This window comes from Loxodonta africana, chromosome 4 (assembly GCF_030014295.1).
Source record: "Loxodonta africana isolate mLoxAfr1 chromosome 4, mLoxAfr1.hap2, whole genome shotgun sequence".
Classification (NCBI taxonomy): domain Eukaryota; kingdom Metazoa; phylum Chordata; class Mammalia; order Proboscidea; family Elephantidae; genus Loxodonta; species Loxodonta africana.
In genome coordinates this window covers 172847287-172865303 of record NC_087345.1, presented here as the reverse complement: position 1 = coordinate 172865303, position 18017 = coordinate 172847287, and the positions used below count along the sequence as shown (strand labels likewise).

Sequence of the window (18017 nt, the reverse complement as noted above, 5' to 3'; positions counted from 1 at the left end):
CGTAAATGGGATACCTATCCTCCTCTTTTTTTAGTTTTCATAGCCTGCTATACGGCAGTGTTTTGAACGGTAAGTCATAACGCTGGACATCTGCACATGGACATCTGAGAATGATAACATCAGCAAAGTACATGCTGCAACGCTGTACGCAGTACACACACACACACACACCAACGTGTGATTGTGAAATGTGGTTTGTCATAACTGAATGCATCGCAAGTCGGGGGCAACCTGCATTTTTTAGGGAAAGATGATTGGGTCTTGGTCCTCTTCTTGGAACTCAGGAAGGCTTCCTGACCATTCATTTATTTCTGGAGAAAATTCCTCTGCTCTCTTCCCTCGTTCATCCAAGACAGTAAAAATCTTTGCCTATGGTGTCACGTTTTCCAAAACCCCAGAGTCAGTAGTTAATTACTGGCATCAAAGGGTGGGACCATAGGCATAGAAATGTTTACAATGTAAACAAAGAAATGTTTACAAAACACTAGATTTGGGCAGTAGTGCCTCCCAGGCATTATGCAGGCACTGGGGTTGTAATGGTAGATAAGACCAAGACACACAGGTCCCTTTCATGCTTGTGGGGGGAAGATAGATAACAAATAAGTAAATGAAATAATTATATAGCTTTAGATAGTGGTAAGTTACATGAAAACAAAACAAAGCATTTTAAAGTGACGGAATGACAGGCAGATGGGGAGAGATTTGAATGTAAGAGAGAGACCAGATGGCCTTTGAACAGAAACCTCCACCATATTAAGTTGAGAGTTATTTGTGGATCCAGACTGGGAAAGGAAAATAGGAAGTGCAAAGGCCCTGAGGTGGGAGGAAAGAAGTGCATCTGAGCAACAGTAAGAGGCTGGCAAGGCTGGAGTGGCATGGGAGGGGACTGGAGAGGTGTGCACGACGGCCCACAAAGGTCTTGGCAGAACAATGGAAGACTGTTGAGATTGTATCCAAGTGTGACAATGAGCAAAGGAGTAATTTGATCTGATTTATGTTCTAGAGAAATCACCTGGGCTGCTGTCAGGAATAGAGACAATAAAAATACTCAATTTTTACATTAATCTTGGATATTTCCTTAGAATTGACTTGTGGAAGTGGAATAGCTAATCAAAGTTCATAAGCATTTTAAGGTCCTTGAGCCAAAATTGCTTCTTAGAATGGCTGTACCAAGTTACACTTCCCAACAGACAGATGCACGCATACAAGGGTACCCATCCTACTGTATGCTTGCCAATGCCAGATCTATTTTAACAACTCTACCGGTTTTAGAAGTGGAAAATTGCATCTCCTGGTTTCACTGAAAAATTTTCAATTATTAGTTAGGTGGGAACTTTTTAAAAATACTCATTGTCGCTCGTTCCTGTTTTGCACATTTACTATTTACAGATACATGGTTTAAAATCATATTACAACCAGTGGGCCTTCCTGGCTGAGCTGCGGAGAGAGAAGATCTGAGGCACAGAGAAGCCGGACTAGGATAACGTTGTCTTTGTTCATTAGAATCAGGTTGTCAGGGACCAGGCCAGGCATCTCCCAGCTCCCTGGATAGGACAAGGAGGAAGTTCTCATTTCTCCTGGTCCCAGTGAAGCAGCTCTCCTTTGGGGCTCACCTGGGCACCCCTTTCTTCGTCCAGCTCCACAGTCATTAACGCTGACGTCCCCTTCTCGCTCACGGTCGAGTGCCGGCCTTGCCAGAAGAAGTAGACACACTTCTCTTTGCCAGCCACTCTCATGGGATGCTCCCCCTTCTGCCGACTTCCCACTGCAAACAGACAGAACGGTAGAGCGTGAGGTGAGTGACTGACAAGCCAGAGGAAGGGCAAATCAACAGCTTACATCTCCAGAGTCTGAGAGGACCAGCAGCAAAGAGAACACTCTGGGGCTTGGTCAGAGGAGAAATCATTCACACTCAGAAGGAATATAAGTCATCCCACAGGAGGAGGAAAACCGCCTTTCTTCCTGCTAACTGACATAGAGCCTCCAAACTGGAGAAAAGTGATCTGAAGGGCCCTCTTGACGCCCTAAGAAAGCCACCTATCATCCTTGGAGGAAGGCTGCGGACCACTCCAAGTGTGTGACAGGAAAATGGTGACAGAGAGCAGGCCCAAGGCCTCAGAAAGACACACGCTCATTTTCCACATTCTGCCCCTCTCTGGGAGAAGATGAGCTGGTAGTGAAGAGATATAGACGACAACAGCTGGATCAGCGTCCAGCACAAAGGAAAAAATTTAGACTGTTAAAGAGATTCTAGTGAACAAAGAAAACAGACATTTCCAAGTTCTGTCAGAAATGGAACAGATAAATTGCTGACATATCACTTTCAGAAAATAATCTGGGATTTAAATAATATCTGTCACCAGGGCTGTAGCCTGGATTAAGTTTTTTATCCTTACCGTCTGGCACCTCGTAGCCACTCAACGAACATTAACCGAGAGCATAAAGCAGATTTAACTGCTGGCTCTCAACAGCAGTCATGCAAAGTTAATTGGTCAAATGGTCATTTCAGACAGCACTTTGGACCTGAAAATCTCTAACTTTAGGAAAATATTTAACTATAGATTTCCCTCATTCATTTGTTCAAAAAATATTTCCTGAGTACCTACTGTGTGCTGGAGACTCGAGCATACTAGGGCTACAATGAACAAGACAGACGAGGTCCCTGTGTCAATTCCAGTCAGGGGAGATAAATAATAAGCAAGATTTCAGGTGGTGATGAGTGCTGTGAGGATGTGACACATGGTAGGGTAGGTTGCCAAGGGCCTTTTTGAGCCAATAGCTCCGAAGTGGGTGACTGCTGAACTGAGGCCTGAAATGACAATAATCTGGAGGCAGAACCTTCTAGGTGCAGGGCCAGGAGAGATTTTTGACTCAAATGCCTGGGTGGTCCCAGTAAGTGAGAAATCAACACAGGGAGAAGAGAGGTGGGTGTAACACCCACACACATTAAAAACTCCTTAAGCCAACTTTGGATTATCTGGTTCCATATTAAGTCAATTTTTCTCAGCCCCAATCCGATTTACAAAATAACAGCTATATTGAAGTTTGAAGGTACGAAGAAGAAGAAGAAAGAAAAAAAAAAATTATTTTAAGTGAAAAAAAAATTTTTTTTTTTTTAAGAAGTCAGAGGAAACCCTGGTGGCATAGTGTTTAAGTGCTACGGCTGCTAACCAAAGGGTTGGCAGTTCAAATCCACCAGGCGCTCCTTGGGAACTCTGTGGGGCAGTTCTACTCTGTCCTATAGGGTTGTTATGAGTCAGAATCGACTCGACGGCACTGGGTTTGGTTTTTTTTAAGAAGTCAGAGGCTATATTTATTAATTTATTGGTCCTCTATTCAGCAAAGTACTGTATAAAACAGTGTTCGTAAATGATTACAATAATTTCTTAAAGCACTTGGTATAAGTACTTTAAGTGATAGGTACTGTGGACCTGGTCTGAACAAGTTTACATATTTTTAAGTGGGCAGAATGAAATATAAACCCACAATGAATAGATTATAAATACCCCTAATTAATTCGGAAGCCATTCAATTGAAATTTCTGCTAATTTAGATAGGAACAAAAGTTTGTCTTTGATTAGCAATCCCATCCTTCAAAGTAGTGAAAATTAGGAGGATCAATTAGATTACCGGGGAAAGATATGCTTAAAATAGACCAGGGCAGTTTATATATTCTTAAAACTTGCAAGCACTCAAATACATCATGTAACTATACATTCATGCATGAATAACCTTTACATTCTAACCTAAAATAGGGAGTTGCATATCCCTAAAATAGAGTTTCATTTCTTTAAAAAAATGCTTCATAAGACAGACTTTTTACTAATTTTCCTTACAAATTTCCTCAACATACCAAATTCAGTCTTATGTATAAATTTTATTTTATTTTTTGAAGATGAGATCTTTTTTTTTAATGTACTTTAGATGAAGGTTTACAGAACAAACTAGCTTCTCATCAAGCAGTTAGTACACATATCGTTTTATGACATTGGTTAACAACCACATGACATGTCAACACTCTCCCTTCCTGAGCTTGGGTTCCCTATTGCCAGCTTTCTCGTCCCCTCCTGCCTTCTACTCCTTGCCCCTGGGATGGTGTGCCCCTTTAGTCTCGTTTTGTTTTATGGGCCTATCTTTGGCTGAAGGGTGAACCTCAGGAGTGACTTAATTACTGAGTTTAAAGGGTGTCCTGGGGCAATATTCTTGGAGTTTCTCCAGTCTCTTGTCAGGTCAGTAAGTCTGGTCTTTTTCTGTGAGTTAGAATTTTGTTCTACATTTTTCTCCTGCTCTCTCCGGGACCCTCTATTGTGATCCCTGTCAGAGCAGTCAGTGGTGGTAGCCGGGTACCATCTAGTTGTACTGGACTCAGTCTGGTGGAGGCCATGGTAGTTAGTTGTGGTCCATTAGTCCTTTGGACTAATCTTTCCTTTATGTGTTTAGTTTTCTTCATTCTCCCTTGCTCCCAAAGAGGTGAGATCAGTGGAGTATCTTAGATGGCCACACACAGGCTTTTAAGACCCCAGACGCTACTCATCAAAGTAGAATGTAGAATATTTTCTTTAAAAGCTATGTTACGCCAATTGAGCTAGATGTTCCCCAAGACTATGGTCCCCACAGCCTTCAGCCCAGCAATTTGGTCCCTCAGGGAGTTTGGATGTCTCTGTGGAGCTTCCATGACCTTGCCTTGTACAAGTTGTGCTGGTTTCTCCAGTATTGTGTACTGTCTTACCCTTCACCAAAGCTACCACTTATCTATTGTCTATTTAGTATTTTTCCATCCCCATTCCTCCTGTCCCTCATAACCATCAAAGATTATTCCTTTTTATGTGTAAACCTTTTCGTGAGTTTTAATATAGTAGTGGTCTCATACAATTTCTGTCCTTTTGTGATTGACTTACTTCACTCAGCGTAATGCCCTCCAGATTCATCCATGTCATGTCTCCCAGATTCATCATTGTTCTTTAACACTGAGTAGTGCTCCATTGTGTATGTACCATAGTTTATTCATCTGTTGATGGGCATCTAGGTTGTTTCCATCTTTTTGCCATTGTGAACAATGCTGCAATGAACATGGGCATGCATACGTCTATTTGAGCGATGACTCTTATTTCTCCAGGATATATTCCTAGGAGTGGGATTGCGGGATCATATTGTATTTCTGTCTAAGGAAGTGCCGTATTGTTTTTCAAAATGGTTGTATCATTTTGCATTCCTACCACAATGCACAAGAGTTCCAATTTCCCAGCAGCCTCTCCAACATTTGTTATTTTCTGCTTTTTTTTTTTTGATTCCTGTCAGTAATGCTGGTGTGAGATGGTATGTCATTGTGATTTTGATTCGCATTTCTCTAGTGGCTAGTGATCACGAGCATTTCCTCATGTGTCTGTTGGCTGCTTTAATGTCTTCTTTCGTGAAATGTCTGCTAATATCCTTTGCTCATTTTTTAACTGGATTGTCTTTTTGTTGTAGAGGTGTTGAATTTTCCTGGAGATTTTAGAGATTAGACCTTTGTCGGATTTGTCAAAGCTAACTTTTTTTTCCCTCAGTCTGTAGCTTCTCTTTTTTACTGTTTTGGGGAAGTCTTTTGATGAGCATAAGTGTTTAATTTTTAGAAGATCCCAGTTATCTAGCTTATATTCAGGAGTTTGTGTGTTGTTAGTTATGGTTGTATCCTGTTAATGCTGTTTATTAGGGCCTCTAGCATTGATCCTATTTTTTTCTTCTATGATTTATAGAGCTTTTGGCTTTATATTTAGATCTTTGGTATATTTTGAATTAGTTTGCGTATATGGTGTGAGGTATGGGTCCTATTTCATTTTTATGCCAATAGACATCCAGTTTTGCCAGCACCATTTGTTAAAAAGACCGTCTTTTCCCCATTTAATGGACACTGGGCCCTTGTCAAAGAGCAGGTGACCGTAGGTGGATGGATTTACATCTGGGTTCTCAAGTCTGTTCCATCGGTCAAAGGATCTGTCATTGTACCAGTGCCAGCTGTTCTGAATACCATAGCTGTATAGTATGTTCTGAGGTCAGGGAGTGTGAGTCCTCCTACTTTATTCTTCTTCGTCAATAGTGCTTTACTTGTCTGGGGCTTATGCCCTTTCCATATAAAGTTAATGATTAGTTTTTCCCTCTCTTTAGAGAATGTTGTTGGTATCTGGATTGGGGTTGCATTGTATTTGTAAATTGCTTTGGACAGAATTGTCATTTTCACAATGTTGAGTCTACCTATCCATGAGCATGGTATGTTTTTCCATTTATATAGGTCTCTTTTGGTTTCTTGCAGTAGTGTTTTGTAGTTTCCTTTTTATAGGTCTTTTACATTCCTGGTTAGATTTATTCCTAAGTATTTTATTTTTTGGGGGGCTAATTTTTTTTTTTTTTTAATAAAAATGGTATTGTTTTCCTGATCTCCTTTTCATCATTTTCTTTATTGGTGTATAGGAATTCGACTGATTTTTCTATGTTTATCCTGTATCCTTCTGCTCGGCTGAATCTATTAGTTCCAGTAGTTTTCTTGTGGTGTCTTTTGGGTTTTCTATGTATAGTATATCATCTGCAAATAGGGACATTTTACTTCTTTATTACCAATTTGGATGCCCTTTATTTCTTTCTCTTGCCTTACTGCTCTAGCTAGGACTTCCAGCACACTGTTAAATATGAATGGTGATAAAGGGCATCCTTGTCTTGTTCCTGTTCTCAAGGGAGATGCTTTCATCCTCTCTCCATTAAGAATGATGTTGGCTGTTGGTGTTATATGGATGCCCTTTAATATGTTGAGGAATTTCCCTTCCACACTTATTTTATTAAGAGTTTTTTTTATCAGGAATGGTTGTTGGAGTTTGTCAAATGCCTTCTGTGTCAACTGAGATGATCATGTGATTCTTTTATTTATGTGGCAGATTACGTTGATCGATTTTCTAATGCTGAACCATCCCTGCATACCTGGTATGAATTCTACGTGGTTGTGGTGTATTGTTTTTTTGATACAATGCTGAATTCTATTGGCTAGAATTTTTTTTTAATAATTTTTATTGAGCTTTAAGTGAACGTTTACAAATCAAGTCAGTCTGCCACATATGAGCTTATATACACCTTACTCCATACTCCCACTTACTCTCCCCCTAATGAGTCAGCCCGCTCCCTCCTTCCAGTCTCTCCTTTCGTGACAATTTTGCCAGTTTCTAACCCTCTCTACCATCCTATCTCCCCTCCAGACAGGAGATGCCAATACAGTCTCAAGTGTCCACCTGATACAAGTAGCTCACTCTTCATCAGCATCTCTCTCCAACCCATTGTCCAGTCCCTTCCATGTCTGATGAGTTGTCTTCTGGAATGGTTCCTGTCCTGGGCCAACAGAAGGTTTGGGGACCATGACCGCTGGGATTCCTCTAGTCTCAGTCAGACCTTTAAGTCTGGTCTTTTTATGAGAATTTGGGGTCTGCATCCCACTGTTCCCCTGCTCCCTCAGGGGTTCTCTGTTGTGCTCCCTGTCAGGGCAGTCATCGGTTGTGGCTGGGCACCATCTAGTTCTTCTGGTCTCAGGATGATGTAAGTCTCTAGTTCATGTGGCCCTTTCTGTCTCTTGGGCTCATAGTTATCGTGTGACCTTGGTGTTCTTCACTCTCCTTTGATCCAGGTGGGTTGAGACCAATTGATGCATCTTAGATGGCCGCTTGTTAGCATTTAAGACCCCAGACGCCACATTTCAAAGTGGGATGCAGAATGTTTTCATAATAGAATTATTTTGCCAATTGACTTAGAAGTCCCCTTAAGCCATAGTCTCCAAACCCCTGCCCTTGCTCCGCTGACCTTTGAAGCATTCAGTTTATCCCGGAAACTTCTTTGCTTTTGGTGCAGTCCAGTTGAGCTGACCTTCCCTGTATTGAGTATTGTCCTTCCCTTCACCTAAAGTAGTTCTTATCTATTAACTAATCAGTAAATAACCCTCTCCCACCCTCCCTCCCTCGCCCCCTCGCATCCACAAAAGTATGTGTTCTTCTCAGTTTATACTATTTCTCAAGATCTTATAATAGTGGTCTTACACAATATTTGTCCTTTTGTATTGGCTAGAATTTTGTTGAGAATTTTTGCATCTATATTCATGAGAGATATTGGTCTATAATTTTCTTCTTTGTGGTGCCTTTGCCCGGTTTTGGTCACAGCTATGCTGGCTTCATAGAATGAATTTGGAGGTATTGCTTCCTTTTCTATGTTCTGAAATAGTTTGAGTAGTACTGGTATAAGCTCTTCTCTGAATGTTTGGTAGAATTCTCCAGTGAAGCCATCTGGATCAGGTTTTTTTTTTTTTGGGAGATTTTACTCTTTTTTTTTTTTTTAACCTTTTCAATTTCTTCTCTTGTTATGGGTCTGTTCAGATTTTCAACATTGTTTTGTGTTAGTTTAGGTAGGTACTGTGTTTCTAGAAATCTGTCAATTTCCTCTAGGTTTTCAAATTTGTTGAAGTATAGTTTTTCATAATACTGTGTTATGATCCTTTTTATTTCAGGTGGATCTGTTGTAATGTCCCCCATTTCGTTTCTTATTTGGGTTATTTGTGTCCTCTCCTGTTTTTCTTTTGTCAATTTGGCCAGTAGTTTGTTGATTTTGTTGATTCTTTCAAAGAACCAACTTTTGGTTTTGTTGATTCTTTCTATTTCATTTATTTCTGGTCTGATCTTTATTATTTCTTTTTTTCTGGTGGCTGTGGGATTCTTTTGCTGCTCTTTATTTAAGTTATATAGCTAATGTTTTGATTTTGTCCCCTTCTTTTTTGATGTGTGCATCTGTTGCTATAAATTCACCTCTGAGGACTGCCTTTTCTGTGTCCCCAAGGTTTGGTATGATGTGTTTTCATTCCCATTTGAGAATGAAATTTTTTGATTCCATCTCTGATTTCTTCTATTGCCCATTATTTCTTAAGCAAGGTGTTATTCAGTTTCCATGTAATTGATTTTTTCCCTTGCTCTTCCTGTTGTTAATTTCTACCTGAAGGTGTTGTGATCAGAGAATATACTTTGTATTATCTCGGTGTTTTGGATTTTGTTGAGGGTTGCTCTATGGCCTAAGATGTAGTCTATTCTGGAAAATGTTCCACGTGTGTTGGAAAAGAATGTATACTTTGCAGCTGTTGGGTGGAGTGTTCTATATGTGTCTATGAGGTCGAGTTAGCTGACTGTGCTTTTTAGATCTTCTGTGTAGATGTTCTGTCTTTTACTGAGAGTGATGTGTTGACGTCTCCTACTATGACTGTGGAGCTGTCAATTTCTCTTTTCATTGCTGTTAGTTTTATGTATTTTGGAGCCCTGTCGTTGGATGTGTAGATATTTATTATGGTTACATCTTCATGATGGATTATCCCTTTAATTATTATATAGTGCCATTCTTTCTCTTTTATGGTGGATTTTGTTTTAATGTTTACCTGAGTTTTTTTATTGCCACTCCTGTTCTTTTTTGGTAGCTGTTTGCTTGCTGTGTTTTTTCGATCCTTTGATTTTTAATAAATTTATGCCTTTATTTCTAATGTGTGTCTCTTGTAGACAGCATATTAATGGATCCTGCTTTTTATCCATTCTGTCACTCTGTCTCTTTATGGGTACATTTAGGCCATTTATGTTCAGTGTAATTATTAATAGGTGTGAGTTTATTGCTTTCATTGTGTAGTGCTTTTTTTTTTTGTGGTGCAGGCATTTTCTTTGTTTCTGTTAGTCTCCTGTGCTGAATTCCCTTTGTTTGTGGATTTTTTTTCATTTTTCTTTTGTTTTTACTGAGACTTCATGTGTTTCTTCTTTGCTTTGATGAGTAGGTTTGTTAACTTTCTTTGTGGTTACCTTGAAATTTACCCTTATCTTCCGGGGTTTGAACCAGTCTATTATTACTTGGTATCGTCTTGGTTTCCTCTCCATTACAAAGTTCTATACCTACACTGTTTATTACCTCCTTTATTGTTCTGAACAGTCCTTGAGAGTTCATTTCCTAGGTTGGTATCTGGCTGGTGTGATCATGCGTCCTAGATTCAGGCTTTTGTCTGATGTTGTTTGTTCTCAAACTGAAGAACTCCCTTTAATAATTCTTGTAAGTTTGATTTGGTTTTTACATACTCCCTTAATTTCTGTTTATCTGGAGATGTCCTAATTTCACCATCATATTTGAATGAGGGTTTTGCAGGATATATTATTCTTGGTTGGCAATTTTCTTTTTTCAAGGTTTTATATATGTCAATCCACTGCCTTCTTGCCTGCATGGTTTTTGCCGAGTAACCACAGCTTAGTCTTATTGTTTCCCCTCTGTATGTGACTTTTCATTTTTTTGAGCTGCCCCCAGGATTCTTTCTTTGTCTTTGGTTTCAGCAAGTGTGATTACAACATGCCTTGGTGATTTTCTTCTGGGGTCAATCTTATATGAGGTTCATTCACCTTCTTGGATGGACAGCTTTTCATCTTTCATATCAGGGAAGTTTTCTGTCAGCAACTCTTCAGTGATCCTCTCTGTGTTTTCTGTTTTCTCCCCTTGTTCTGGAACTCCAGTCACTCACAAAGTTTTGCTTTTGATTGTATCCCACATAATTCTCAGGGTTTCTTCATTTTTCTTTGTTCCTATTTCTGATTTTTCCTTAAACAAAATTGTATCCAAGTGTGTCTCTTCAATCTCACTGATCCTTCTTCCATTGTTTCAAACCTGCCCCTCAGACTTTCTGTGACACTGCCAATTTCTGAAATCTTGTTGCTTATCTTTTAGATTCCTAATTGTTGTTTTTATATGATTTCTAGTGAATTTATTTTGAGATTTTGTTCCTGTATTATTTTCCTGGGAATTCTTCCATTTTTTTGTCTGCATTTTCTATGAATTTGTCTGCCTTTTCCATCAATTTGTGTATCTTTTCCTTATATTTTTGTCTGCTTTTTGCTTCAACTCTTAGATACCTCTGAATATTAGAAATCTGAATTCCCTATTAGGTAGATCTAGTGCCTTTTCTTCTCCTGGAAAGTCATCTGGGGTTTTATTTTGGATGCTTACTGGAACCATTATGCCCTGTTTTTTTTAAATATGTCTGGATACTGTCTGCTGTCTTCAGGACATTCAGTAGTTATTTTCTTTGATTATTGATTATAGATTTGTTCATTTCTTCCTGGTTTTTTGTTTTATTTGGTTATGTCTGAGCAGGCGGGCTGTGCGTTTTTTGTTGTTTACTAATCTGTGGGCATAATACTTTTCACCTCCTTGTCCCATGGCCTGGGCTAGTTGCTCAGCTGTGGTGCAGCAGGGGAGGTCCAGCTGAAGGGGAGGGGCTGGGATGGGTTGTTTGTGGCATGTTTTGGGGCTGACAATGTGGGCTGGGGGTCAGTGCAGGGCAGTTTTGGTAGGCTGTGCCTGTGCTGCTCGGGTGTGTGATATGCAGCACGTGGTGCAGGTGGGCAGGAAAGAGGGGGCAGGTTGTGATGTGCGGAGTTAAGATGGATATGGAAAGGAAGAGAGAGAGAAGAGAGGAGAGAGAAAGGGGAGTCAAAAAAATCAAAAGAAAACACAAAAAAAGTGCTGAGGGAGCTTGCTGTTGGAGTAGAGAGAGGAGAAACTGAGAAATGGAGAAAAACAAAAAGGAAAAAATAAAAAGGGAAAAAAAGTAAAAAAAAAAAAAAAGAATTGCCCCCAGGGATCCCACTGGTGACTGGGGAAGTGGCTCCCAGGCCTTGGGGTACAGCCTGTCTACAAGGGGTACGTTGGCACACAGTGCCAGGTATTCAGGAGACAGGAAAGGAAGGAAAGCAGAGAGAGATAGAAACTGAGAAATGAAGAAAAAGCAAAAAAGGCAAAGAGAAAAGAAAAAAAAATGCCCCGAAGATCCCACCAGTGTGGCTATGCAGACCAGGGAAGTGGCTCCCAAGCTGTGCAGTACAGCCTGGCTAGAAGGATCTCCCAAGCCATGAAAAGAAAAAGAAATAAACAAAATAAAATAAAACAAGGCCCCACGGATCCTGCCAGTGTGGCAGCACAGACCAGGGAAACAGCTTCCCAGCTGAGCAGCGCTTCACAGCCTGTCAAAAAGCAAAGATGGTGTATGGAGCTGGGTGTTCAAGAGAAAGGAGGGGGAAAAGGTGAGAGGCAGGGAGGAAACTAAAAGAAGTGGAAAAAAGCAACACCAGCAACAAAGAAATGGCACTGAAGGAGCTGGTGAGTGTGGGTGGGATGAATCCAAGCAGCACGGAGCCAATGCCTCCCACTGGCTGAACAACCACAGCCAGCTAGGAAGCAGTGGAGTTCAAGCAAGGGGAAGAAGGATGAGGGGTGAGAAAGCATGTATCGCTGGTTACCAGGTGCTCTGTCTCCTGCTGGGAGCTCTGTGAAGCTCCTTTCCCCTACTCCCTGTCCGCTGATCCCTGATAGGAGTCTAAGATGGTGGATCCGTGCTGCGTTAGCTGGTAGGGGACATCCGCTTGTATCTCTCCTTGCTCTCTGTTCTCTGTCAGTTTCTTACTCCATTCAGTGCTTGGCTGAGTTCTTTATCTCTCCATTTGACGCTTAGGGTTCCAGGAATTACGTCTGTCTCTGTTTTACTTAGTGTTTCAGGTCTTTGCTGTGGAGGGACGGTATGGTGCCACATTGGCTCTGCCTCACTCACAAATTTATTTTTAATTCATTTATTTATTTTTAATTTTAGCCAAGTGAGGATCAAGTTTTTATTGGTAAGGACACTTGGAGTATAATCTTTCTAGCCTTGATCAATCAGATGCCTAATTTAACGTGTAGGTACATCATGCCACTGAAATACTTTCAAGAGTAAGTTTGCTACCAATACTTCTCAGTATAGGAACAATAGAAAACTGAGGTACGAAGAACTGCTCATGGTCAAGCGCTCTTGCACCAAAACTTAATGTACTGACCACCTGCCTATACAAATCCCGCCTGTATCAGCACTTCACGAGGCCTGACCCAGTGTTATGCTTTACCATGATCGGCTTTTTTCCAACTGTTCAGGATCATGACGATGGGTGCCTACAGCACCTGAGGTGGTCAGTGAGCTAGAACACCTACTCGCATGGCTTCGCTCCTCTAGCCCACCCTTCTTTGGGCCCTATTGTTCACTTCCCACAGACTTTGCTGTGTGCCTGGCAGGCTGGCCAGCACCCACCATGCTAAGATTTACTGCCTCTTCAGCTGCCGTTTTCTGCTGACCCTGTCCCAGGAGTGGGTCTAGAGTTCTGCATTCGGTCCTGTCTGCAGGTGCTGTTCTTGTGGGGATGAGCAATGGGGGGCTGGATTGTGGTTGTTAGGTGCTGCTGATTCTGACTCACAGAGACCCTATATGACAGAATAGAACTGCCCCCATAGGGTTTTCTAGGCTGTTCACCAGGAGCAGTTCACCAGGTCTTTCTCCCGAGGAGCCACTGCATGGGTTTGAACTGCCAATCTTGCAGTTAATAACTGAGTGCTTAACTGTTACTCCAGCTTGGGGCTGGATTAGGAGTCTCCGGTGGGCCAGTGCTTCTGTGATAGCTATGGAATGATGGCCTGTGCTTTTCTGCTCTCGAGGGACATCTGGAATCTGAATGCTCCCTGCTCGAATTTAATTCTCCACATCTGGACTTTTTCACAGTTGTAACTTTGTTCATAAAGATAACACTGTATCTGGCTGTGATACACACATTTGAGAAGAAATACAGAAAGCATTTGCCTGGGTCATGTCACTGTTTCTTAGGGTCTTCAAGTAAATAGTTTATGAAGGTCTTGGCAATTAAAAAAAAAAAATTGCGTTAATGTAATTCTATGTAGTCATTCATTTTCTATTATTTCTTTCCCACAATTAACAGTGAAGGTCAGAAAATCACTAAATTTCAAACTGCAATAGCTCCTTTATAAAACATGCAGCTCCTTTCTGTAATCAAAGATTAGAAACTGTCTAGAAACAGTCTAGAACCATTCTTTAAAGTTCCCACTTCCTCAACTCCAAAAGTTTAGATTCCCCTCACTAAATTTCCTGTTATTGTTTTCATCGCCAATCACAGATTGTTTTCGCTTGCCAACTCTGCACCAGATCACAGATCTTAAATCTATTCTAGTGACTATTTTGGGAATTGCTATTACTTTGTGATAGATCCGTGACTTCATCTCCAAGGTAAGCATAATACTTGCGCTGTTGCTGTGGAGAATGGCATTGGTGAATATTTCCTGTAGCTGCCTGTGAATGTGGGCCAGGTACCTGCATTTTACATGCTGGTGAGATGAGTATCATAGTCCTTATTTTCCACATGAGAAAACTGAAACTCAGACAGGTTAAACAGCTTTACTCAACCTGTGCAGGGGATGAGTGGAGCCCAGGCCAGATGGCTCCAGGGCCTGTGGCCCCCCTTATGTGAGAGAAAGGGGCTTTTCCGATGGCTTTCGAAAAATCAAGTAGATGAGCAATGCCCTGTAACTGGACAAACTCAAGTTACCCACCAGGGTGCTAGTCTGATACCCCACTACTCCCTAGGAAGAAAGGCCCTGAGCTGAGGCCAGGCTCTGCCCAGACCCTGGCAGATCCTGCTCCTGCTCAGTGGCCCTTTAAGAAGCCCCAGAGGTTACTACTCTGGTGGCATGACCTTCAGTTGGGCCTTCTGCAGGTTCAGCCTGGTAACTGGGCGTGGTCCTTTCTTCCTTGTAACCAACCTCCTAGCATTCCCCATGTCCTGTTCCCGGGCCCGCACTGACTCCCTGCCTGTAGGCAGAATTCATAGTGGTTAAGCCTTGGTGGCACAGTGGTTAAGTGCTGGGCTACTAACTAAAAGGCTGGCTGTATGAGCCCACCAGTCACTCCTTGGAAACCCTATGGGGAAGTTCTACTCTGTTCTATAGGGTTGCTATGAGTTGGAATCGACTCAACAGCAGTGGGTTTTTGTTTGGGTTAATAACAAACTTGGGTTTTGAAAAGAGGCAGGACTGGATTTGGGAGTTTCCAGCTGTGCTCTCTACCAGCTGTGTGATGTCAGACTGGTCACCTCACCTCACTCTCCCTTTCCTCACCTGAGAAACTGGCTCAACTACAGAAGGCTTCTCACAGAGCTGTTGTGAGGCCCTCAGTCAGGGCGGCAGGTAGAGCCATTGGCACTGTGCCTGGTGGGAGAGCAGACTTCCAGACCCTGCAGCCATCCTCCTACCCATATAACCCCCTGCTGCCCTGCTGCCACGCCCAGGGATACTCCCTCCATTTGCTGCCCAGCTCTGGGGTTGCTGGGCTTCTTCCCCTGCTGGTCACCCAGGCTGAGCGGAGTCTAGCTCTCATCACACGGTGTGATGCATGGCCATCTTTTACTGTACTTGCCTCATTGTCCTTGGAAGCCAGGGTCTGAAATACTTGTTTAGCCCCTACAAGCTCCTGCACAGAGTGGGTCCTCAGTACATCTAGGGTGATTAATAGACTTGTGTTTTTTTTTGATAAATCTGGAGAGAAAACAAATCGGGTCTTTAACTCTGGTGGCACAGTGGTTAAGAGCTATGGCTGTTAACCAAAATGTCAGCAGTTTGAATCCACCAGGTGCTCCTTGGAAACTCTACAGGGCAGTTCTGCTCTGTCCTATAGGGTCGCTATGAGTCAGAATTGACTCGACAGCAGTGGGTTTGGTTTTTTTCAGTTTTTGTTAGCAAACAACTGCGTGTGTCTCTGGTAGCCTCTGGAGGCAGCCACAGCTAGATGACAAAACACCTAGACCAAAGATTCTGACTTGTGGCGACTCCATGTGTCCGAGTAGAACTGCTGCATAGGGCTTCTTTGTGACGTAAACCTTCTCCTGAAAGGGTAGAAATGAGGGAAATTGTGGATAACTGCTATTTGGCAAGGGAGAGGGACTGAATCCAAAGTTTACCACCCCTCCTTTCCCTTCATTGCCTCCAGTGCAGAAAGCACACACTTGAGTGTTTCTGTGATAAAGAGTGTTTCTTCGATGGGAACCATGAAGAGTTTTGACTATACATTTATTACACCAGAGCCACAAAACACTGCTAGTGCTCTCAGCCTCAGAGGAAATAGCTTCTTTTATTTTTAATAAATCTTTTTGAGTGTGTGTTTACCATAATGAGTTTCTTACCTAGAGTTTTACTTTGTCATTTGGTTTGGGTTTTAAATCATCCAGATAGGGTTTCTTTAAGACCCTAAATTAAGCAGCATATAGCAAAGGAGTGGTAAATATCACTGGAGGCGAATCACCACTTTCACAGAAAACCTCTGGGGACAGAAGAGGGGGCAGGAGCAGGGCAGCAGAGAAATCTCAACCTACAAGTTTAGCTTTGACGAGAAAACATCACAAGTGTTAGCAAGGTGAGGTTGTTAGGGATTCTACTTTGCTTCTTTAAGTCCATGAGAGTTGGTAAGTGGTTCTCAAAAATAAATGACTTTATTCCTGCATTGTTCCCATCCAGCTGCTGGTAAAACACAGCAGCCAAAAGAAAAAAAAAAAGAACACCCAGTTGCCTGGAGTAGACTCCGACTCATGGTAACCCCATGTGTGTCAGAGTAGAACTGTCCTCTATGGGGCTTTCAATGGCTGTTTTTTGGAGTAAAACGCCTTTCTTCTGAAGTACCTCTGGGTGGACTTGAACCTCCAACCTTTTGGTTAGGAGCCCAGAGTGTTAGCTGTTTGCACTACCCAGCGACACCAACACACAGCAGGCCCAGAATGTTCTGCTCTCACAGTAGTGCGATGCCCCACTGTGGAATGGGCTGGGCCTCTGCCAGCGTGAAGAGAACAGAAGTGTTCACTGACCTGCGGTGCTCACCATGTACTTCCACTTGACGACATAGGCGTCCCCCTCGTGGAACTGCCCAATGCTCTGTCTGGGGAGCCTGCTGTAGTCAAACTCCAGGATGTGCCACACGTCCACTGAGACACTGGTGATCTCAAACTGCCGCCGGTCATCCCCTTCCACCAGGCCATAGCCACGGCCCACGTTCACCCCGTCCAGGACACTGCCGGTGGCTGTCTGGGGCACTGGCACCATCCGCGTCACATCATACGACTTGACCTCGGCCCGAGGATCTTCCTACCAGGGAACATGAAAATGTTTGTTCAGCTGCATCTCTTTCTAGTTCAGTTTCTAGTGCAGTTTCTTGTCACATTCAACACTGTTTCAATGTCAGTGGGCCAGTGTAAAAGTACTGTGTTCGGACCCTGTCTCAGGGTATCTAACTGCGTCAGGGGAAAGACCTGGGAAGGCCTGAATACTCATCCTCAAACCAGCGAATGGGGCACCTATAGACCTGGTCCATTCCTGGCAGAGGCAGAATGAACAGGGTGATTGTTGCCTCCTAGAGTTAGAATATAACTGGAAGCCAATTTGCTGTTCTACTAGCATACCCAGGGGGAAGCTTTAAGCTTCAAGGCCCCTGTCGCTGGGACCCAAAGAAAGCTCCAAATACACAAGACAGTCACGAGGAATATACCTTCTGCTGGCCAAGTTCACTGGCGTTCTTCTCACTCGCTCTCTTCAGTTCCGTCCAATCAAGAAATTTTTCTTTGAACAGAATCGTCTCATTGTGTTCTGTAAGTCTCCCAAATATTGCCCAGTCAGGCCGCCCTTGTCCTTTTCTGCAGCGGCGGGGGGGAGTGGACGACAAAAGAACCAAGATTGAGTCACACCAAAACAAAGGAGAGGAATTTAAAACAAACTCATGTGGCTATTAGGGAAAAAAAAAATTTAAAATATTTAAGTGGTTGATAGAATGAATGGTTTATTTTTACTTGTTTCCCCAAATAAGTGACATTTTATTATTTTAGCCTGAAGCCTTGTGAGAACTTATATCCATGGAGTTTTCGTGCCCGAATTCAATGTGAACGTCAGGCCTGAATTCTTCTTGCATTCTAGCAAATTCTTGTATTTGGGATTCCCTGGGACTGGCACTTGGAAACCCTGGTGGCGTAGTGGTTAAGTGCTATGCTGCTAACCAAAATGGCAGCAGTTGGAATCTACCAGGTGCTTCTTGGAAACCCTATGGGGCAGTTCTACTCTGTCCTTTAGGGTCGCTTTGAGTCAGAATTGACTCAACG

General features: G+C 42.4%; 1 protein-coding gene across 27 annotated transcripts in view; it reads right to left on the bottom strand.

Moving 5' to 3' along the window:
* The window catches only part of SVIL (supervillin), a 278042-nt gene that overhangs the window by 14467 nt on the left and 245558 nt on the right, over nucleotides 1-18017 (bottom strand). For all 27 annotated transcript variants that reach the window (XM_064284985.1, XM_064284978.1, XM_064284980.1 and 24 more), the window contains 3 exons: nucleotides 17414-17558; nucleotides 16737-17013; nucleotides 1614-1765 (listed from right to left, as the gene is read on the bottom strand). In XM_064284985.1, the coding sequence (XP_064141055.1) occupies nucleotides 1614-1765; nucleotides 16737-17013; nucleotides 17414-17558 (574 nt within the window). The remainder of the gene's footprint in view (nucleotides 1-1613; nucleotides 1766-16736; nucleotides 17014-17413; nucleotides 17559-18017) is intronic.